This window comes from Thalassophryne amazonica, chromosome 7, assembly GCF_902500255.1.
Source record: "Thalassophryne amazonica chromosome 7, fThaAma1.1, whole genome shotgun sequence".
NCBI classification, from domain to species: domain Eukaryota; kingdom Metazoa; phylum Chordata; class Actinopteri; order Batrachoidiformes; family Batrachoididae; genus Thalassophryne; species Thalassophryne amazonica.
In genome coordinates this window covers 52,315,283-52,339,948 of record NC_047109.1, presented here as the reverse complement: position 1 = coordinate 52,339,948, position 24,666 = coordinate 52,315,283, and the positions used below count along the sequence as shown (strand labels likewise).

The following is a 24,666-nucleotide window of genomic DNA, read 5'->3' as shown; positions in this document are numbered from 1 at the left end:
TTTTTTTCTACAAAATTAAACAACTGAATAAACATCCTCAGAGGCCGGTGATTCCATAATTTTTGCCAGGGGTTGTATATCGTACAAATTAGCTTGGCCATCCACCGACGATCCAGCATTGGCCTTGCTGTGGTGTACACGAAGCTTGTCTAGTATGGCTGCGTAAACAAAACCGCTTGTGGCATGTGCATGTGGCGTCACTGCACTAATTATACATAATCATCACATTCTAGTTCAAAAGGCTCAACCTTTTCTAAACGGCAGATTAAAAAAATGTAGGAAACTGCTAACAAGTATAGAATGAATAGGACAATCATTGAAGTGGTCACATTATAAGATAAGATCAAGGTAAGAGCAAGATCACCAGATGTCCAAAAACATAATGGTTTATTGCAAAAAAAAAAAAAAAAAAAAAACCCATAGGCAATGAGGTCCGTGCCCATGGCTTTAAATGCACAGCAGCCCCTCTCCCTCTTCCTTTCCTTAAATCTAATCTTTCATCTCGGGTACATCTACATGCACACACAGAACTGTGGGACTTTGAGATGCGGTCACAGAAAATGTAAAAATTATGTAAAAAGTCATTTTTGGATTAAACAAATGAACAGCTTGGATGTTTCAGACACAGAGGTTGCTTTGTTTTCTAAAGGAACAAAAAGAGAAATAAAAAAAATCTGCAGAAAGATAAAGAAATCTTAAACAAAATCACACTGTCACGTAGCACATATCCATGTGGGAGCATGTTGCAGTCTTGCTTTCTGCTGTTGTATCACACCTGCATGACTGGCCGTGCCTCTTTGGCACTGAGTTGAACCCCGGAGCCAGAAAATCCGGTTCCACCCTAAGGAACACATGAGAACATCTATTTGACATGTATGCATTTGACAACAGTACAATTCTGCGTCATGTTTCTTGAGTAGTGTCACCACAGTATAACACCAACTTCAGGAATAACATACTCCTTTTTAACAATTTTTTTTTTTTTTTAGATACAAAATAAAGTCTTACAAAAATTATGCATCACTGAGGTTCAAATTACCCACAGCGTAAGCAGGTAAATAGTGCCTACTTAAAAGCAGTGATTCCCAAAATGTGGCTAGTGAAGGTACAGCAGGTGGGAAGTGAAAGATCATTACATATAAATAAAGCCTTTGGTTTTCAATTTTGTAGCAAAGTTTAAAATTGCCCACAAATATTTATGATTTTAAAATGTAATCAGAACTAAGAAAACCCATGTGATTTAAATTCCAGTTTAGTCTTCATTATGTGCTCTAGTTTAGCAGATGTATGGAAACACTTCATCTTTGTCTCAAATTGTGATTTAAAAGTTTGGGTGGGCTGCAGAAGACTTTCAGATTTGTGTTTGGGAACAGCTGCTCTACAGATTAACACAGAGGCTCACGTCTCGACTCAATTTTTACGTTCACAACACAGTGACAGAAAGCGCAGCGTAGAAAAATAATCCAGGGCCCTCGTTTAACAACACTGTATGTAAACAGAAATGTGTTTAAATCACATGTACAAACATTTCTATGTGTGGGATTCAGCAATTTGTACTTAGAACTGAAAATGTGCATGTACTTAAGGTCACCCCTGACTGTGTGTGCACAGCACCTTATGGTAGAAAGGTGAACTGCCACTGGAATACTGCACACCAAAATACAGAAAGGATTAACACTCGATCAACTTGTAAAGACAATTCATTTATAGATGTATCAAAATAAATATCAGTTGTTTTTTTTTTTTTTTTTACATGCTAACATTCCATCCATCCATCCATCTTCTACCGCTTAGTCCAATTAAGGGTCGCGGGGGGCTGGAGCCTATCCCAGCAGTCATAGAGTGCGAGGCGGGGTACACCCAGGACAGGACGCCAGTCTGTCGCAGGGCCACAAACAGACAAACAAACACAGACACCCACACACCTACGGACAATTTTAAAGACTCCAATCCACCTAACCCACGTCTTTGGACGTGGGAGGAAACCGGAGCACCCAGAGGAAACCCACGCACACACGGGGGAGAACATGCAAACTCCACACAGAAAGGCCATGGGAATTGAACCCACGACCTTCTCGCTGTGAGGCAACAGTGCTAACCACTAATCCACCATGCTGCCCATGCTAACATTCCAAAAAGACAAATTTGTACAAGTGATTTCCTACACAGCATCAATGAATGACAGTCCTGGAGTTGTCACCTTGTAGTATAGTGCATCTTTCCAGGGAAGATCATATATACTGTAAGAAAGCTATTAATTGGGTTTTCTGTGCTGAAGTTTATATGGACTGCATTTCTATAGTGACACACACACACACACACACACACACACACACACACACACACACACACACACACCAGAAAAACAAAACACAGGCATGTTCACGCTTGCACACACAGATACCCGCTGTAGTGGTATGATGTCTTTTTCTGACAGTTTGTCTCCAGACACAGGATCGATCATATCTTTCTTGATCAACTTCTCCACACACTCCTGAGTCACCACAGTGCCGCTGTAACACACAGGAAATAAGGGGAAAAATAAAAAATTCTGGCTGACCCCCAGGACATGAATTAAAAGACAGCAACATAAAATGTGTTCAGTTCAGTTTATAAACACTTCCACACAGAGGCCATTCAACATAAAGCTTTGTGGTCAAGTCAGCAGAAGACCAAAAAAAAAAAAAAAAAAAGTTTACATTTCAGGTCTAAATACAGCTATAAGCTAACTGCTGAGGTGACATAGGGCAGCACGGTGGTTCAGTGGTTCACACAGTTGACCACAGCAAGAAGGTCATGGAATCTCTTCCCCCCAGATCCTCTCTGTGTGAGGTTTGCATCTTCTCCCTGTGTATGCGATTGTTCCCTCCAGGTGCTCCGGCTTCCTCCTACTTCCAAAATGACTGCAGGAGTGCATGACTTTTTTCTCCATATACGCCAAGCCTGTGATAGACTGGCAGCCTGTCCACGGTGTACCACGCCTCTCACCCGTTGACTGCTGAGATATCCTACAGCCTAAAAGGCCTTTCACACTGGACACTTCATAAGCTTCAGGCAACGCCTACCAATGCTTCAACACGTGACGTCACACGCTCCGCTTAGGAAGCGGCAAGGGGGGCAGAGATTGCTACGTCACACTCTGGCTGTTTCAAAACCTGAAAAAAAAAAAAAGTTGAGCAATTGCCATCTTGAATTTGCATCGCCTGAACCACAAAAAAAGCTTTTAAAAAAAACAGCAGTAGAATGATTCTCCCATCACCCTGCTAGGAGAAGCTTCTTTTCAGCTACTTTTCGGAGTGACGCCAACCGAGGGAGGACTGATGACTTGGTGGGATATCGGTCGAACTGCGACAGCGAGCCGACCCACACGGAGAAGCCGGGGTTCAGGCATCATCCCTGGGCAGAGCAAGGCAGGCAGCCAGGATGATGGAGCAGACCCACTCAGTCCGAAATCTCCCACTTTTTGGATATATGCAAACTCCCAGTTTGATCAATGGAGCTTAGTTCTCCAGCTTTATCGATGTGAGAATAATATGAAAATAAAATGTCACGTTTACTGCACTGCTGTGTAGGTTTAACCCTCTGTATACGACGGCTAAGACCAAGCTTTACTAAATTATAAATAACTTTTTAATGATATGAGATCGAAACTTACTTTTTTTTTTTTTTTGCTGAAAAGAATGAAGTCCAGTCGGAAGAAAACATCTCTGCTCTTTAAAATAGGAGAAAAGTGTCTTCAACAACAACACCAGAGGTCAAAGCTGCAGAAGAGACCTTCATCTGGTCCCGAGAATCCAGCATAACATCACCTGCTTCTAAATAAAAGGCTGTTTAAACAGCAACTATATATATATATATATATATTTTTTTTTTTAAAAAGCTGTTTCATTTTATATTTTAACAATAAATGAATGGATCATTAAAATGTCTACAAAATCAAAGTTAAAAGACATTTGCACAGGTAGAAGCTCTTCCTCCTTATTGTGCACAATTTTAAAACATTCACAATCAATAGTCAAAGTCATATTTTAGAAATGACTAATGATCACATTAAAGACAATCACATATTTTGATGTAATTACAAGTTGAAATGACTCAATTAAAAAAAATTTCATCATGAGGTTTATGTCACAGAAATCCTACTTTATAATCACACTGCAGTCATTCTTAAATTATCACCGGTTGCATTTATAATAAACATTTATATTTATTTACAGTGTCTTTTTCTGGTTGAAATGAGATATAAATAATATACCAGACTTAAAAAAAATGCACAAATTTCCATGTTATTTTAATTTGTCTAAAAATAAATGTCCAAGGTTACAGGTGATTTTAATTTACAGATGAAGAAAGGTTTCTAAAGAACCATTTATTTATTTAGCTATTTTAATTACAAGTGTATTTTAATTACAAGTGACAACCCTGTTATGCACTCTGTTTGCACAGATCACAGATTCTGTACATTTTGTAACATTGTCAGTGTAAAGTTTTTATTATATATTATTTGTTTTACTGCTCTATTTTTTTTTTTTTTTGCACAGAACTTTGTAGGGCCGAAACGATTAATCGAGTAATTCGATTACAAAAAATGTTTGAGGTAAATTCTTTGCCTCGAAGCTTCGTTTAAAGCTGTAGTACATATGCCAGGCCTGTAGGTGGCACTGTAACGCTCCCACAAAAAAAACGAGAAGACCGTAGAGCATGTCCATAACTAATAAGCGCTAATTGATGTCGCAGGCGATGATACAAGTTTACAAAGCCACATGCTGAGTAAAATAAAGCCTTTTAAGAGAAAGGGTCCATGCTGATCATCTGAAACGGACTTATTATGTATTTAAAGTGAAGCAGTGTGTTTTTTATATATATATATATATATATATATATATATATATATATATATATGCTTTTTTCAGATTTGATAAGAGTTTTTATCAAAAGGCTGTAGAGTTAATTTATCAGTGCAGCTGTTGTGGAAATGTTGCACTCCACAGCCGTTTTTTCAAAGGCTTTGTTATTCACCAAGTATCCACAGAAAACAAGGAATTTGACTTCGGTTTGAGCTGCTCTGTACGGCATGTAGAAATATACACTAAACACTGAATAAATCACAGTAATAAAAAGTGCAAATGAAATGTGCAATAAGAAAAAAAAAAGTATGTCCTGTCCGCAGACTGAAGATTTCAAAGAGATACTGGTTTGGCAAAGCTCCAAAACTTAATAATGTGAAAAAATAAATAATTACCTGGGAAAACAGAGAGAGGGAAAACATCCTAAACTTAAAAATCTGCATGATGGCACAACAACATTGTGCCATTGCTCAGGGAGAGCCCTGCCACTACTGATATTGTTTAAAAATACAGAAGTACTCTTTATCTGATTACTCGATAAAATAATCAATACTCAATTCCAAAAATATTCGATAGCTGCAGCCCTAGAACTTTGTCGTTTATGTTAGCACCGAGTACTGCAGCAATTTCCTAATGTTATGAACTTGTTCACTCATATGGCAATAAAACTTTTCTGATTCTGATTCTTTGTTTTATTATTATTAACAGTAATCAGAAATTTTGAGGTAAAAATAAAACATTTGCAAGGATTTTTCTTCAGAAAACTCTGTTTTGGTCCGTCGTGTCATTCCTATTGGACAGAGTGAAGCTACGTCACAGCTGAGAGTGGCGAGAGTTGGACTGGATTGAACTTTGACCGCGTCAGCCTGTCGACAAGTGGCAATGCGTGCTCCCGTCAGAAGCGTTGGTTTAGCTCAGCTTTTGACGCGACGCTTCTGACGCCTCTAAAAAGCAACGCATCTCATTGAAAATAATGCTTTTTAGACCAATTCCTGGTGCCTCTGACGCTTCCGGTGTGAAAGGCCCTTAACAGATCAAATAACCAGCTTGGCAATTCAAAACTAAACACCCATAACCACTTCTCCGAGTTGAGACTGAGCCCCCGACTCAGTTTTCTTTGCATCTACAATGATCTCAGACAAGGCGTTTTGAAACTCCAACTGATGGAAATCTGTTGTAGCAACCCAGAACACAGGACAGAATTTCAGTAAAAGCAAAACACCCACAGTGACTCAATGCCTCTAAGGGTAGCATTCCAGTACGTTATTACTTACGAAGGTCGCAAAACTGCACAAGGGACACTGTTGCCAAGGACATCCCTGGTTACTGCACATACATATCTGTCCTGAAAGAAAGACAGAGAGAGAAATGGGTTGCAAATTGTTTCCAATGCTGATGATTTTAAGCATCTTGTCACAAAATGCTAGAATGTTCAGAAGTGGATCAAGAAAAGCTGGTGCTTTTCCTCTCACAGAGGCTTGCCATTTATTTTTTTTTTACTCATATACACTCACTTTAAAATCATCACAACCATGTTTTTCTTGCACTCAATGGAAAATATTCACACCTACTTCCTAATGACCCTCTTAGTTTGACCATCACTGACTTGAGGCATGTTCTTTTCACTCTGGAAACGACTTCTGTTGTTTCAGAAACTGCTTGGGACACGTTAGCTGTGCCAGTCCACACTAGCGGCAGTTGTTCCTGCATTATCTGCTGCATATGCAACCATAGAACCCAGGCCTGAAGTAGCATTATTAAACCTCACAACAGAGCTGGATGAAGGCAGCTGCAGAGTTCGGGGCAGCCTGTGGGTCCAAAACAGCTGAAACCTCTAACAAATCACAAAATTTAAAGTCAAAAACTGAGCGGGTGTGCTGAGAACACAACTCAGCAAAGGACATCTGGTGGTGATCATATTTTTTGTGGGCATACTGCACTGAGGCAATCTAAAATTATGGTAATCAGATATTACTTTAAATTACGATACTGAGATTATAGAGTAGATTTTTCTTCCAAGTAGGTAATTAGCAACTTGAGCAGAAGAGATTTTTAAAGTAACCCTCAGTAATGTCAGTTTTCAACCCTTGGCGAGGCTGAGTGATGGGTCCAGCCATGTAACAGATGAACAAGCAGCGTGAAACTGACCTGGCGGTTAATCAGGGCCACTCGGTCGAGGCTTGGGTCCAGTGGGGTGAAGCGCACCGTGATGAGCTCATTCATCTTGATGGGTCTTCCCGACATAGGACACATAACAACCTTACTCTGTCAAAAAATAAGAAATGAAAGTTTCATCTACATTAATTGTGGACAAGAGTAGAAAGCTAGTCAGTAATCTCACATAGCTAAATTTGAACATATGAAGATGCCATCCAATCTTGCAAGGGAAACTTCTACACCACTTATTTAAAATAATAATAATAACAATAATAATTCTGACCAAATAAGGGGAACCCATTAAGTAAGTAATTTCTATGTATTTTCCTGAAATTTGCCTGGGGGCACAGGGATTCAATCAGGGATTAAGTCCAACTTAACATAACCAGAGAACTACCTAAGGAATGTCTGCACTAAAGAACCTGTCCTATGAAATAATTTTTCCCCTCAAAATTCTACTCACAACACCCTGTAATAACAACATGGTTTTTTTTTTAATTTTTGCAAATTTATTTAAAAACCAAAAAAACAAACAAACAAAAACAACTAAGAAATAACATGTACATAAGTATTCACTCCCTTACCCAAAAGGTAAAATCAGTTCCATCAGATCACAGAATCATCTTCCATGTGCTTTGTGGGAAGCACTAGTTGAGATTTGTTCCTCACGACGTCATAGCTTTTGAAGCATCCAGACACAGCTGCCTGCTCGATAAATTACTTCAGGATTGCACATGCTTAAGTAGAACTGGTTGTGACCATGGCGTAGAATTGTACAGAGTCCACGTCATTCTGTCTAATGTAGTCAGGACTGGACCTGAGCTCATTCTCCTGTCCTTCTCCGTACACAATAGATCAAATCCCACAATGAATTAAACTCATGTCACAGGGTTCTCCCTAGAAAATTTAGTATAGCGGTGCTGTTGACAATTATCACCGAAGGTGGCGCGCACTGCGTCGCCTCTAATGATAAGCTATAGGGTTTTATATCTCTAAAACACTATTGGCAAGCCCTATTTTAACTAATTTTGAGTGGTTTTAGATGTATTGAAAATGTTGTAATATCAAACTTTGCTGCATGTTTCTGTCAAAGACTAAGTTAATAAAATAAATAATGTTGAAAAGGTCATAAATAATGCTGAAAAGGTTAAAAACCATACACCATTTGTTCTCATCTTTACAAAAATGACACACCGCACCTTTAATCCGGTGAGGGAGAGAGCCGTGTCTCACAATTTAACACAGTGACACTGACTGTAAATGTAAATTTACACACAGTAGCTTAGTTTTTCTGTCATTTGACAGAAAAAAACTATTCAGAAACTTTCTGAATCAGTTTTTCACATTTTCCTGTTTCACTGAGACTGTGTGGTGAAGATGATAGCTTATGGTTAAGTTGCTTTGCTGCTTTTAGTGAACAGTTAGTGCTGTTCACACAAATTATCATGGGATCATTTGTAAACAGTAAACAATTTGTGCAGTTTGTAAACTGTTCTAATGAAAACTATTTTTCTAATGAAACTGTTCTAATGAAAACAATTTTTTCTCTCTCCCTCACTCACACAGTCTTGTTTTTCTTCCGAGCAAACTTGGAGCTTTTTGGAAACACAAAGCCTTTCAACTGTAAAATAAACTAAGTTTTTGAATGCAACAGCAGCTACGGAAACAGGAGGAGTTCTGGATTATTTAATGAAAGATTTTTGATGGAGGTTTTTTTTCCTTTCGCTCAGATGGCAGAGACACTGTTTTCAGCTGTGCTCTGCTCCGCTCTGAGCTGCAGTTACAAAGTGCTGTGGCCTCACAGAACGCTGCATTCACTGACTAGTGATCTCCACTGTTTACAATAATGCTTTTGTGATCAGTGGCTGATCTGATATGAAGAAAATGAGAAATATATTTCTTATTTCTTTAATTATCTGTTTGAAATTCCAAAATAAAGCAAAACTACGACTATACGAGTATAAGCTTGAAATACGATTGAATTGGGACATTTTCAGGAACATTTCAAATAATTTTTTGGAAAATTTGTACTGGAAATTTGCAGTACCGGGCAGTGCCACCTGAAGCCGCCCACCGTGGCTTGAACCCTGCCCGCAAGAACAGACAAGAGTCCCGCTTAGTGACTTTAATCATCAGAAAGGTGAGTCATCACTGATATCTTTAAACAGCTTTGATGAAGGTTGATAAATAAATTGTCAAATCAAAAAACATCACAAGATGACACCACAGCATAGCGCCACTACAATGAATATAATGGAGCAGTGCCACTATTTCATTGTGTGGGGGAAAACCCTGTGTCAGTGCACTCCCTTTCAATTATGAGCTTATGTGTGACTGCAGAAGAGGAGAATGTTAAAAGTGATGAAAGACGACAACAGCCTTGTGTGGTAATTTGAAACACAGTAGAATAGAATGATATGCTTATTTGTGCACAGCTAACCAAAAAGTTAGCTTTGATTAATCCGATAACTGAAAAGTTATCTTTATGATGCTAAACTGCTAAAAAAATGTATCTTTATTACAGATAACTGATAACTTTTAGTATTGATTTGGATGCGGCTGCTGGGTAAATTAAAGGATCAAAAACACCTAAGAACACATGAAAAATGAATTAATTAAAAAAATAAAACTCCAAACACTGTCATCATCTTTCAAAAGCAGTACAACACAGTATTAGAAGACAGTTTATCTCAGTATTAGATACACTAACTAAAAAGCTGATGCTTTTTTCCCCCACACGCTTTCAACCCTGTGGCTTACACAACCGAAATACGTCCATTAATGCATTGATTGGCAGAGTAAAAGACATTTATTTATTTTAACATGAAAGGATAAACCCCCTGAGATTTATAATCTCGTTGTCAAGGGGGTCCTCAACATGTAAATTCTTATCTGTTAGTTTCAGTGGGATTCATCTGAAGACATAATCAACATAAAGTGTCCTTTTTTTAAAATCCAAAACAGTGTCTAAACGGTGACGAAAAGTCTCTCTGTAAACACAGCTGCACCGTGAGAGCAAGTCTTGCCAAGTCTTGGAAATTAAATTATACCATCAGCCACAAAGAAATAAAATAACATGTTAAAATTAGTCCTTTTTGTTTTTGTCGAGCGGACGCCTCACTGTGACGTCCAAAGTGAACCTGCACTACACTACCCACAATGCTCCCTGCGCCGACCGGCCAATCATGTTTTGCGCTTAATGATGATGTCATCAGCAAGCGACAGGCAGCCAGTCTGCTACAAATACACAACAGATGGACTAAAATGTTTGATTTTAGGGTTTACAAATGTTTTTGACCAAAAAAAGAAAAAAAAAAGTTATTGGACTGAAACTTATCGTAACTAAATTTATTGGAAGATAATTGGTCCGATGATGGTTATAAAACTTATCTAAAACTCTAATCCGCTAGCAAAAACATTAGCTTTGATAAATATCTGTTATTGGATGAGCTGAACTGTGCCCACCACTGACTGCCACGATACGTAGGTTGACCACTAGAAATTACATTTTTCACACAACTGTCCCCAAGAGTGAAAACATGATGATAATGCACTCACTGGTTTCTTCAGCAGGGTGGGCTTAGCCTCTGGTGTCAGAGAGGGAATCCAGAAGCTGGGCAGGTTTTGGCTGGATGTAGAGGCTGTGGAAGTTTCTCCTGAGCTGTCTACTGTACCCTCACTTCCTTTGCCCTTAACTGGAGTTAACACACACAATTTATTCTTTTTGTTTTGCATGTTTGACTATTCCTTATTATACTTTATTTCATTTTGTCCAGAGATAAAGGATCAACCATGTAGAGTTTATTATGTCCAGAGTTTAAGGATCCAGTGACCAATTTCATATTTATTTACTTTAAGACTCAATAAAATGTTGTTGACATAGAAAACCTGTAAAGCCTACTTTTAGTACACAGAAAATTCACAAGAGGTGTTGATAAGGGAAACAATATTGATAAAATCTTATCGATACCCCTCACTAGGTGACAGTGGTAAGGAAAAACTCCCTCTGATGATATTGAGGAAGAAACCTCAAGCAGACCACACTCAAAGGTATGACTCACTGCTTAGGCCATTCTCCCAAAAAGGTTTACAATACAGAACACAAAGAATTAATGAGAGTCCATGCAGGCGTCCAGTCCATCGTTTTGGGGGGAGGGGGGTATCATCGAGCAACTCGTTGGATCTGCTCCTGCGGCAGAGTCTGTTCCATGTCAGTTACAGAAATAATCTAATCCAGCACGTGGATCCAGCCGCATCTTAGACAGAAAAAACAGAATCAGTCGGCCAGAAGAACTACACTTAAGGTATAATTCATCAGCATTAAGCAACAGGAAAGCAGAAGAAATACAAAGGTGATCACCAGCCACTAGCCCTAAGATTCACTAACAGACCCAGACTTTAGATAAAGTTGATGGAGAGACACACTCTGTTTACTAATCCTCAGACTTTTTATTCACCCAAGGGACACAAAGTAGCCCTGCGCCCTGAGAATGCAGAGCCTGGGCCGATACGTAGGGCTTGACTAGATCAGCTAAGTAGGGAGGTGCTAGTCCGTGAATAATCTTATAGGTTAGTAGCAGAACCTTAAAATCTGATCTCACAGAAACAGGAAGCCAGCGAAGAGATGCCAAAATGGTTGTAATGTGGTCAAACTTTCTGCTTCATGTCAAGAGCCTGGCAGCAGCATTTTGAACCAACTGGAGACCCCTAACACTGGACTGTGATAACCAGAAAATAGAATACTGCAGTAGTCTAATCGAGCAGAAACAACTGCAGGTCTCTGCATTAGCCATAGACAGGATGGGATAAATCTTCACTATATTTCACAAATGGAAGAAAGCAGTCCTCGTAATATCCCTAATGTGTAGGTCAAAGGACAACGTAGGATCAAAAATCACCCCATGGTTCCTCTCTTTGTCAGTGTGATGTATGACACACGAGCCTCAAATTGATGTTGATGTTTTGTTGGACCAAGAACCATCATTTCAGTCTTGTCAGAGTTCAAAAGTAGTAAATTGCTCGACATACAGTTTCTCACTGATGCAAGGCAATCCCCTAAGGATTTTATCAGGATGAGGTTACCAGGACTTATCCGCATTTATAACTGAGTACCATCAGCATAGCAATGAAAGGTAATCTGAAAACACCACAATATGTGCCCAAGGGGTGGTATATAAAGGGAGAAAAGGAAGGGGCCTAAGAAGAACCCCTGTGGAACAGGACAATACAGTGAGAACCACTGGTTAGGTATGATGTCAACCATGCAAGGGCATTCCCAGTTATCCCAAAATGATTCTCAATCCTATCAAGTACAATACGGTGATCCACCATATCAAAAGCAGCACAAAGATCTAACAGTTCCAGAACCGTAGTAGTGTCAGAATCCACTGCAAGGAGAAGATCATTTACCACTTTAGTGAGAGCTGTGTCTGTGGAATGATATATTCTAAATTATACCATGGTCAGTGAGAATTCCAAGTCTAACTGGCGTGCATTATTTTCGTGTATACGCACACGTAGTTTGGCGAGTTAAGTCACTGTAATATCATTCCGCTCTGGTCTTCACCACAGCAACGCACAAATCAGTTGGCGCAGATCAGCTGTGTTTTGACAGGTGAATGCCAGAAATGCAATAAAACATGGATTTCCAAGTGAATTTTAATATTTTTGGCCAAAATAAAACGTTTTGAGGAATGGGAAGAGGAGGAGAGCAAACGAGAAGAACAGCAAAAGCAACGGCATAAAGATTTAACATCGGACGAACTGGACAAGATTAGGGCTGCCACAACTAGTCAACTAGTCACAACAATGTCGACTAGTGAAACCGTCGACAACTAATTTATTAGTCGACGAGTCGTTTATTTTATTTAAGTCTTTTTTTTCTCTCAATTCATAGTTTTAGGCAGCGAGCCGTCCCGCCGTCATTTGGATGTTCAAATTTGGATAAGACGGCCAATTAAAACAGTGGCCGTCTTGTTCAAAGCCGTTTAAAATGCGCAGTTTACCGGAGGAAGTGTGTGCGAGTCACGGGCTAAAAAAAACCCTGCTGTGGAGAAGCTGCAGTGATGTTCAGAGGCACAGATCACAAAAAGCAGGTGAGAACTCTGAAATTTAACAGTTGTTATTTTCCAAAGGTATTTATTTGTACAATCTTAAGCTTAAAGTAGTGTTCAAGCACAAAACGTGACTGATGAGGAGAAAAAAAATGACTTAAAAATGACTTCATCACACTAAAATGAACTGGAGTCAAAATAAAAATACAAGCTGCTGATTTTTGTTATTGTTCAAAGTAATTATAAGCAGCAGCTATATGTTTTAATTATTTCAAAGTGAGTTACCTCTTATTTTATTCTGGCTTATTTCTAAAAAAAAAAAAAAAAAAAATAGGGGGAGTCAAATCAGCCTGCATTGTTCTGTTCAGTTTATATCAAAGTTTTCCTGCACATCTGTGTATTTTTTTCCTTCTTTATAGGAGTTTGGTGTTTACATTTGGTCCACAAAGTTTTAAAACACAATAAAATGCCATACTTTTCTTTATAGCAGTTCTGTAGTTTCAGAAATGCAGCAGAAACAACCACAAATCAGAGAAAGTTGGGACTATAAGTAAAATGAAGACAAAAATAAAAATGTTGCACTATTCCCAGTTTCTCCACTCACAGAAGTCAAAAGTTCTTCCAGAGTTGTGTCTTGGTGGCTTCCCTCACTTGTCTCCTTCCAGCATGGACATTCAGTTTTTGAAAACTGCCTACCTGACACAGATTTACTATAAAGTACCACACTGTTTGTATTTCTGACTGATTGCTGTAAATGAAGTCTAAGAAATAGTTACTGATTTGGAAATGTTCATGTTTTCATCCCGATGTTTCTCGGAAAATGCTGCAGGCCTTAATTTAGGAAATTATGTATGATCCGGCTAGTCGACTAATCGCAAAAATAATCGCTGACTAGTCAACTATCAAAATAGTCGTTTGTGGCAGCCCTAGACAAGACTGAGATGGGAAAGAAGAGAACGGTTGCCAAGGATGGAAATATCTTGAGACTGGCATAAAATAGTCCCAAATACTTACGCATTTTTATCAAGTTCTGTTAACTTAAATATTTCTGTGTTAGCGCACTGTGTTGGGACCATGGTATAGGCAGATTAAACAACTCGAAGCCGTGCATTATACGGTTTGAATGCACTTCGTGGAGTAATACCACTCCGCTTCGCGTCGTGCATTCAAACCGTATAATGCACAGCTTCTCATTGTTTAATCCTTACTTAACATGTAGTAAATTTTATTGTGCAATTCTAAGTTCTGCAACACTACAGCCAATGTCCCCAACGTAGGATTGCTTTCTTATGAGTCAAACGTTATAACTCCCTAAAAATTACTTAAATTCTTCTTCAAAGCCATTCAAGATGAGTAGACAACTGAGAAACTTTATTCAATTACATCAAGTTGGAGAACGGCAGTCCTAATATACCGAGTAATGGACAGAATTACAGTTACAAGTAGACTTCTAATATTTTCCTTTTCCTCTTGTTGGGGGATAGTTGTGTGCACTTTAAAAGAAAGTCTTGTAATGACTGTTGTCATCCTCGCTCCAACTGCGCAACTGAATTCTGTCAACTGTATAATATATTTTACAGTCTATGGCTCACTGTGTGTGCCGGAGATGACAGCCAGGTAAAAGAACAGCCAAGACTTTGTCAAGCAAACAATATGTTGTGAAGGTCATGATTTCCCCAAGTATCAGTCCAGCATCACTGTATTTTATGCCATTACAATATTGTATTTATAAACAACACAAAAGAACACTCATTGTCTCAAGGTTTCTCTATGAACTATAGGGTGAACATGCTGCTGGCACTGCACAATGCACAGCCTGTAGTTTCTTCACTGCAAATAAATACCATTAGTACAGACAGATCAAGTCTTGTCTGTAGAAAAATAATTGCTGCATTGGAATAAGATACACTGGACACACAAGTACCTGATTTGAAAGGGTTGATGGGTTTCGATACAATACTGTCCTCTTTGGATTTAAACCTTTCCACTCTTTCTCTCTCTTCTGACTTGGACTCCAACTGGCTGGTGCTCTTCTGCGCTTGCTTCTGCTTCTCGTATGCCTGAGCAATTGGGGGGGAAAAAAAAAAAAAAAAAAAAGCCATCAGAACCACAGACTCCATCACAATACATATTTGCTCTCAGGTTTTACAATAGTGGACCAGAAACTTCTATAGACACATTTAGAAACAAATGCAAAATTACCAACGTACAGTACATCCAGAAAGTATTCACAGCATTTCAATTTTTCCACATTTTGTTATGTTACAGCCTTTTTCCAATTTTTCCTCAAAATTCTACACACAATGCCCCATATGACAATATGACAGTTTTTTTTTTTAGGTTTTAGCAAATGTATTAAAAACAAAACAAAAAACTAAGAAATCACATGTATGCAAGTATTCACAGCCTTTGTCATGAAGCTCAAAATTGAGCTCAGGTGCATTCTGTTTCCACTGATCATCCTTGAGATGTTTCTACAGCTTAGCTGGAGTCAACCTGGGGTAAACCTAGAACATGATTTGGAAAGATACACACCTGTCGACATATAAGGTTCCACAATTGACAATGCATGTCAGAGCACAAACCAAGCATGAAGTCAAAGAAATTGTCTGTAGACCTCCGAGACAGGAGGCACAAATTTGGAGAAGGGTACAGAAACATTTCTGCTGCATTGAAGGTCCCAATGAGCACAGTGGCCTCCATCATCCATAAATAAAAGAAGTTCGGATCCACCAGGATTCTTCCGAGAGCTGGGCACCCATCTAATCTGAGTGGTTGGGTGACAAGGACCTTAGTCAGGGAGATGACTAAGAACCCGATGGTCACTCTGTCAGAGCTCCGACACTCCTCTGTGGAGAGAGGACAACCTTCTAAAAGGAAAACCATCTCTGCAGCAATGCACCAATCAGGCCTATATGGTAGTTAGAGTAGCAAGGCAGAAACCTTAATAAAGAGGCACATGGCAGCCCAACTAGTTTGCCAAAAGGCACCTGAAGGACTTTCAGACCATGAGATAAACTTCTCTGGTCTAATGAGACAAAGATTGAACTCTTTGTTTGGAGGAAACCAGGCACCATCCATAGAGTGAAGTATGATGGTGGCATCATGCTGTGGGGATGTTTTTCAGCGGCAGGAACTGGGAGACTAGTCAGGATTGAGGGAAAGATGAATGCAGCAATGTACAGAGACATCTCGGCCACAGCCAAGATATTAAAAGAGTGGCTCAGGACAATTCTGTGAACATCCTTGGAGTCCAGACCTGAATCCGACTGAACATCTCTGGAGAGATCTGCAAATGGCTGTACACTGACACTCCCCATCCAACCTAATGGAGCTTGAGAGGTGTTGCAAAGAGGAATGGACAAAACTGCCCAAAGATAGGTGCATCAACAAACTACTGAGCAAAGGTTGTGAATACTTATGTACATGTGATTTCTTAGTTTTTATATTTCTTACTTTTTATATTTAATTTTTTGCAGAATTTAAAAACATTTCCATGTTGTCATTATGGGGTGTTGTGAGTACAATTTTGAGGGGAAACTGAAGTTACACTTTGGAATAAGACTGTAAGACAATAAAATGTGGAAAAACTGAAGTGCTGTGCATAATTTCTGGATGCAGTGTATAGACAAAGAAATACCACATGAAGCAAAAACAAACTTTGTTCACACTTAGACTGTCAGAAGATAGTAGTTATGCCATACACAGTGCACTTGAACAGCTACATATTTGCACTGCCCCCTAATGACTAGTCTTGGTAATGTTTGAGCCTCTCCTCATGCTATAACCTCAAATCAAAAAAGGTTGGGATGGTAAATACAAAAATAGAAATGCATTTAAAAAAAAAAACGTTTTCTTAGATTTATTTTGACAACTATTTAATTGCATTAGATATTACTCAGAATATTTTATTCATCCCAGTGCGAAGTTAAATAGAGTTTTAAAATACACAACAGTACAAATATGTAATATAAACAGGATGTGTAAATGAAAAACTTTAAACGCAATGCTAAAATACCCTCGGCCATATGAGCATTGTCTTCTTTAGAATTTTTAAATTAATATATATATATATATATATATATATACACACATACACACACACACACACATATTCTTATTTACATTCATTATCAAGATCCAATTGTCTTGTGTACAATTGGTACATGTCCAATAAAGCCCCTCCATCAATCAGTGAATCATAAACAATATTAACTATAAACTAATTAACAGCATCTGCAAGAGGGCATGCCTGAGCGCATACACAAGCTTTTGACCAGAGTGGAAGTTAGCGCACACTAATGTTGGCAAAACATCTTATAAACCACTTCAGAGGTGTTATCAGGTACCAAAAACAGTGTTTTCAGTTTTAGAAGTGTTTATTTCTCGCTAGCTTTTACAGAATCTATGACAAAGAGGTTATATTTCCACACAAACTTAACAGAGTTTGCAGCTAGCTAGACCTGCCACTGACATCATGGTGCTACTCTACTCTGATTGACTGTCACCCCGCCAACCCAATAAAAAAAAAACCCTGAACAGAATTAATCTCAAAAAATCTCTGAACTTGTCCAAGGTGTATGTCCCAAGAATGTTCTCTGTGAATTTTAAGACTCAGTAATTGGACTGGACTTATGCACAGACAGACGGACAGACAGATCCACATGAAGGCTTCGCAATACCCAATGGCCATATTTGATGGCCTTGGGTATTGAGTCCAGTCTGTAGAATGAACCAAAGCTATTTCGCATTTTATGTGGTCAACATTTAATACATGAATATACATTCATCACTGGATTTAAGGTCTGCAACACATTCCAAATAAAGTTTGCAATGCTAAAGCATTTATCATTTTGTAATGTTTAATTCCTTTTCACAACACTTAAAAGATGTTTTGGCATTGAAGACACTAAACACTGAAGCGTTTGTGTGTTATTTTGTCCCATTCTTCCTGCAAAGAAATCTTCAGGAGTGTAATAGTACCAGGGTTGTCACTGTTCGACTGTTCATTTAAATGTTCTGGGGACAGGTCAGGACTTCAGGCATTCCAGTCGAGTACCCACGCCTTTTCCTTATAATAATAATAATAATAATAATAATAATGATAATAAAAAAAAAAACTTGAGTGTCTTCTCTCAGTATGAGCAAGGTGCAGGTGCTTGCACCTCAACATCATTAGTGTAAATGTCCTGTCAGGTGTTCAGTTACCTTCATTTTTTTGGCAATTTCTGTCTTCTGGTGCAATATGTATTCCAGAATAGCCTGTTTTTCATACAAGTATCCATCGGGACTAATAACAGCAAACACAAACAAAAAGACTTTATTCACTTTGGTCTCTTGATCATGTTCAGGTTATAATTACAGTGGGTATGTGAATGCAAACATACGTGACAACAGGACTGTGACAGGGCTGAAGAGAAAGACAGCAACAGTCAAAGTCTTTGATGGCATCTTTGCCCAGTCGAACACTCTGTGTCCCATAACCAGACGCCGCTGAGGAAGACGAAACGCTGTTCAATATTTGTCGTTTGATATACTGCTATTATGACACATATCATGAGGCAGCTACCAACTTGTATAAAACACTCTATAATCTCCAGAAAACACAGTTATCCAAAATTTGGATCCACATATTTATCTCCAGCCTCCTTACGTTCTAGCATTAGCTCGGAGCAGCTAACAAGTCTGTTTTCTCACCTGTATCCTTCTTCTTTTCGTGGTATGTGTAAACAGCTCCAGCCGTACAGTTCTTTCCGTGTCGAGTCATTGTAGTGATAGAACTTCTCACAACGACGTTAAACCTCGATATGTGCACAGATGATGATTTAGTTTCCCTTTTCCCTTATTTCGATTTCTTCTTCTACACGCTGTTACAATGTTGTACCGCCACCAACTGGACAGGAGTACGCTAACCCAAGCCAGACATACGTACATAAATAAATAAATAAATAAATAGAAAGTGAACAGGCAACCGTCAAATTAAAAATAACAACTTAAAAATAAATAAGAATGGACAAGAATTAAAAATAAATAAATAAATTCAAAGGGCTTACTTTGCTTTGGAGTGAGGGAGATGAGGTGATGGAGAGTGTACCCAAGCATGAAAGAGTGGTGACTGACTGAAGTAGTGGAGCAGATAAGAATGACTTTTGGCCAGAATTGTTCACATGGGTATGCAAGCATCAGATTTGGCATGAAAGTTCTACATAAATCAGTGTTTGGGAAAAAAGTGCTGGCCACGTAAAAATTCAATATGAGGGGCAGGTAGGGGTCAATGAAGAATTACACAGGGGTCAATATTTTAAAATGCTCCAATCATTTTGAAAGCTATACCACATTATGTGTCTGATCACAAAGATTCCAAAAAGGTATAGTTTTGGCTATCTGTGACTGAATGTTATGGAGTTATGGGGTAAAAACAGCAAAAATGGTGAGAAAGGTCAGTTTCAGTTTGTACAGGGGTCAAAAGTTAAAGTTCCTCAAATTTTTGTCAAATGTGATGCGGATTATTGGTTGAGTTAATAGGGTTTTTAAAAGGAATAGTTTGCAACATGTGTCATGCTTAGTTGTCACGTTACAGGGTAACATACGTCACATGTCATAGAATCCAATGTACGTCAACATTGTTTGACATTTACTCTGCAAACCAAGCATTCAACACAGTCAAAACTATGCTGACAGCTGAGCAGAGATAAATGCTTTAAAAGTGGTAAATGTTTTAAGCTAAGTGGTAAATATATCTGCAAAATAACTAGAAGGATGTACTTGGTTACCGCAGGTGAATAGTTTAGCAATGGCTGCCCACTATCGCATCTTCAGTCTAAAGTCTAGTAATAAACTGTTACAAACTGGTTCCATTATACATGTTCATGCCTTATTTCCTTATAGACCGCTGGTTTCTTCCTGAATGATGCCTTGAAAAAGTTTCTGGTGACCCAGTGTATCTTACTACCAGTCACTTCGTTATTACTTCACATCGTTAACCCATTTAATCCCAAAATTTTCCCAGACATGAAAATATGTAAATCATGTGCCATTAGTACCCCTTTGAAATGATCAATGTTTTTTTTTTTAATTTTCATAGAAAAGCAGGTGAAAAGATGTTTTTTTTTATGGTCGGTCACAATAGTGAGCGGTGGGATAATGTATTATCATATACCTATAAATGATACGCCAATATGATCGGATAAAACACTAAAGAATAAATAGCAATGCGGACCGGTAATATTTTTCATACCACCCAAGTAAAACCCACAAAATGAATGTTGCCTTGGTAATCAGCCAATCCATACATATGTTATGTGACGTCACGGCACATGCGATCCTAGATATTGTCAATGTGTAATTTAATACAACTGTTTCTGTTCTATTCAATGACATTATCAATTGAATGTGTTTGTCGTAGATATTTTCAATGTCTTATTACAATTGTTTAGAAATGTTCTATTTAATAAAATTCTGATTACAATTGACACAGCATTTATTACTATTGCCTTTAGTGTACATGTATATGATAAAATCGTTATCGAGTTATCTTAACTTCTGTGCAGACATAGTCTCCCCAACCAAGCCTGTCCACGGTTAACCTAATAACAAACCATAGGTAATGCAGGAAGTTAAAGCTGTCCTCAGCAGGAAGAAGGCTGCCTTCAGAAGCAGAGATATGGAGGCGATGAAAGCAGGACAATTGGAGGTGAAACACTTCATGAGGGAAGCAAAGGTCAGCTACAGGAGAAAGGTGGAGCAGAAGCTGAAAGAAAACAACACGAGGGAGGTTTGGGAAGATATGAAATCCATTACAGGCATAAGACCAGAGTCATCTGGTCTTTGTGGAGAAGGCGAATGAACTTAATGACTTCTTCAACCGGTTCAACCAGTCCATGTTTCTCAACCCTCTCCCTCACTGCAGCCATCTCTCCTCCTTCCCTCAGCACACCTCCCCCCAGACATCACAGTAGCGGCTCCCTCCTCCTCCTCTCCCACCTCATCACAACCTCCTCCATACATCACTGTGGACCAGGTCAAAGGACAGCTGAGGAAGCTTCATCCCAGGAAAGCAGAAGGCCCAGACAAGGTGTGTCCCCAACTACTGAAGACCTGTGCAGTTGAACTGGTAGAACTCTGTTACAGCATATCTTCAACCTTAGCTTGCAGCTAGGGAAAGTGCCCACCCTCTGGAAGACATCATGCTTCGTTCCAATCCCTAAGAAGAACCAGCCTCGTGAGCTGAATGACTTCCAAACAGTGGCACTCACTTACACCTGATGAAGACATTGGAGCAGCTCTTCCTCAGCCTCATCAAACCCCAGATGCAACATGCCCAGGAGAGTCTGCAGTTTGCATACAGGGCAGGTGTTGGTGTGGAGGATACCATTCACTACCTGCTACACCAAGCCCACTCGCACCTGGATAAGGGAAGCGGCACAGTGAGGATTCCTTTCCTGGACTTCTTGAGCGCCTTCAACACCATCCAGCCCATATGCATACCAAAAGGCAAATGTGATTGTAGGACCTTTGTGGCAGGGACGGCGGTGGGATCGAACCCCTGACGGTTCGCACTAAAGACCATTCCTCTACCAGGTCAGCCAAAGGGGAATTCCCCGTTAGCCAAGCTAGCAGGAATGTCTTTTCAATCAGGAACCAGGACCTTCATCCTGCTACATATCTCCCCACCATTTTTGACTTTGTCCTGAAGTCACAGGTGTGTTTAAGCATGTTCTGTGACTACCCACATCCTGCTGACAATGCCAATTGTGACCGTAGGACCTTTGTGGCCGGGATGGCAGTGGGATCAAACCCCGGACGGCTTGCACTAAAGACCATTCATCTACCAGGTCAGCCAAAGGGGGAATACCCCGTTAGCCAAGCTAGCGGAACATCTTTTCAATCAGGACCCAGGACCTTCATCTTGCTACAGCAAATGTCAGCTCTCCCCAGTTTCTCCATGATCAAAGGTGCACACACACACGTACAGAAACATTGTGAGTTTTCCCATGTTCAGTGTCTCATGACAGTCCTGGATTATGCTGACATCATCTATAGACATGCATCTGTTCAGACAACATACGGAAAATACAAGCATACAGTATATCACTTGGCGATCTTGGCAGGATGTGGCATTTGACCAGGCAGAAACAGGTTTAGGTTTTCCATACTTAAGAGCACCTGTGACTCCAGGATGAGGTCAAAAATGTGCTAGGAGATATGTAGCAATGTGAAAGCCACACTGAAATATATTCCTACTGGCTTGGTTAGCGGCAAAATCACCTTTGGCTGACCTGGTAGTGCTTTGGTCTCATCAGCAAAAGGTCTGGGGCTAGAATCACACCAGAAGCCATAAAAATATATATCACTTGAATATATATATATATATATATATATATATATATATATATATATATATATATATATATATGTGTGTGTGTGTGTGTGTGTGTGTGTGTGTGTGTGTGTGTGTGTGTGTGTGTATACGAGGTCTATTAGATAAGAAACCGACACTTTTATTATTTTTTTTAACTATATGGATTTGAATGACGTGCGATTACACCAATCATGCTTGAACCCTCGTGCGCATGCGTGAGTTTTTTCACGCGTGTCGGTGATGTCATTTCCCTGTGGGCAGGCCTTGAGTGAGATGTGGTTCAGCCCTCTCGGCTGAATTCCTTTGTTTCACACGCTGCTCAAGACGGCGCGCGTTGCTTTATCAAAATTTTTTCTGGACCTGTGAGGAATATCTGAGTGGACACTATTCGAGAAATTTAGCTGGTTTTTGGTGAAAGGTTTAACAGCTGATGAGAGATTATGGGGTGTTTCTGTCACTGTAAGGACTTCCCACGGAGCGGGACGTCGTGCAGCGCTTCCAGGCGCCGTCGTCAGCCTTTTTCGACCTGAAAACATCCTAATTTAAGGCTTAATTCACCCAGGACGTCGTGAGAGAACAGAGAAGATTCAGAAGAGGCCGGCATGAGGACTTTGTGCGGACATTCCACTGTTTAAGGACATTTTTTAATGAAAGACGTGCACGCAAATTAAAACCATTTGTAAAATTCAGGCGGCTTTTGATGGCTTTCAACAAATGAGTAACTGAGAAATTGTTTAACAGCTTGGGCATGTTCCAACTTGCCCGTCAAGGTTTCCAACGGAGGTGTTTTTCCTGTCGCGACCTCCCGCGGTCGGGTCCGGTCCGACATGCGACTCTACCCGCACGTTCTTTCATTACAAAATGTCCGTTAACAATGGAATGTCCGAATAAACTCCTCATGCCGACTTCTTCTGAAAGTTCTCTGACGACTTACTGGGTCAACAGAGCCTGAAATGTGAAAGTTTTCAACTTGAAACTGCGAGACGCTGCCGCCTCGAAGTGCAGATCACCGTCAGGCACCGTGGGCCATCCTTAAAGCGACACTACCAGACCAAAATCTCTCATCAGTCGTTAAAATTTTTACCGAAAACCAGCTGAATTTATCGAATGGTGTCCACTCAGTTGTGCCTTACAGTTTTTGAAAAAAGCAGTCTCTGAGCCATTCCTAAACAATGAAAAAAATCGACGAGAGGGTGGGCCACTCCTCACTCAAAGACTGCCCACAGGTGAATGACGTAACTGACAGGCGTGAAAAAACTCTCGCATGCCCATGAGGGTTCAAGCATGTCTGATGTTAATCACACGTGATTGAAATCCATATGGTTTTTGAAAAAAATAATAAGGTCGGATACTTTTCTAATAGACCTCGTATATATATATATATATATATATATATATATATATATATATATATATATATATACGAGGGCTGTCCGTAAAGTATAGGTCCTTTTTATTTTTTTCAAAAACTATATGGATTTCATTCATATGTTTTTATGTCAGACATGCTTGCACCCTCATGCGCATGCGTGAGTTTTTCCATGCCTGTCGGTGACGTCATTCGCCTGTGAGCACTCCTTGTGGGAGGAGTCGCCCAGCCCCTCGTCGGAATTCCTTTGTCTGAGAAGTTGCTGAGAGACTGGCGCTTTGTTTGATCAAAATTTTTTCTAAACCTGTGAGACACATCGAAGTGGACATGGTTCGAAAAATTAAGCTGGTTTTCAGTGAAAATTTTAACAGCTGATGAGAGATTTTGAGGTGATTCTGTCGCTTTAAGGACTTTTCACGGTGCGAGACGTCGCTCAGCGCTCTCAGGCAGTGTCATCAGCCTGTTTCAAGCTTAAAACCTCCACATTTCAGGCTCTATTGATCCAGGACGTCGTGAGAGAACAGAGAAGTTTCAGAAGAAGTCGGTTTCAGCATTTTATCCGGATATTCCACTGTTAAAGGAGATTTTTTTAATGAAAGACGTGCGGACGGCGCGGCGCGGCGGCACAGGAAAAACACCTCCGTGTTGATAACCATTTGTTAAAATCCAGTTGGCTTTTGATGGCTTTCAGTGGAGTGAGTATATGAGAAATTGTTTATCAGCTGGAGATGTTCCAACTTGTCCTCAAGGCTTCCAACAGAGGTGTTTTTTCTGTGGCGGAGCGTCGCGGCAGCTGCGAGCCGACGCTGCTATCCGCCCGCACGTCTTTCATTAAAAAAATCTCCTTTAACAGTGGAATATCCGGATAAAATGCTGAAA

General features: G+C 39.6%; 1 protein-coding gene across 1 annotated transcript; it reads right to left on the bottom strand.

Moving 5' to 3' along the window:
• Positions 1-466: 466 nt before the first annotated feature.
• nosip (nitric oxide synthase interacting protein) lies at positions 467-18,942 on the bottom strand. The gene is made up of 9 exons (XM_034174154.1): positions 18,755-18,942; positions 18,445-18,550; positions 18,266-18,347; positions 14,982-15,117; positions 10,563-10,699; positions 6,996-7,112; positions 6,122-6,192; positions 2,405-2,513; positions 467-841 (listed from the first exon to the last, which is right to left on the bottom strand). Exons 1-9 carry the CDS (start codon positions 18,822-18,824, stop codon positions 770-772), a joined length of 900 nt encoding a protein of 299 aa, XP_034030045.1. The 5' UTR covers positions 18,825-18,942; the 3' UTR covers positions 467-769.
• Positions 18,943-24,666: the final 5,724 nt, after the last annotated feature.

Coding starts and splice junctions, on each gene's coding strand:
- nosip (XM_034174154.1), bottom strand. CDS start 18,824: ATGACTCGACACGGAAAGAACTGTACGGCTGGAGCTGTTTACACATAC. Junction 6,193..6,995: donor TGGCCCTGATTAACCGCCAG/GTCAGTTTCACG, acceptor TCTTTCTTTCAG/GACAGATATGTATGTGCAGT. Junction 2,514..6,121: donor TGTGCAGTTTTGCGACCTTC/GTAAGTAATAAC, acceptor TGTGTGTTACAG/CGGCACTGTGGTGACTCAGG.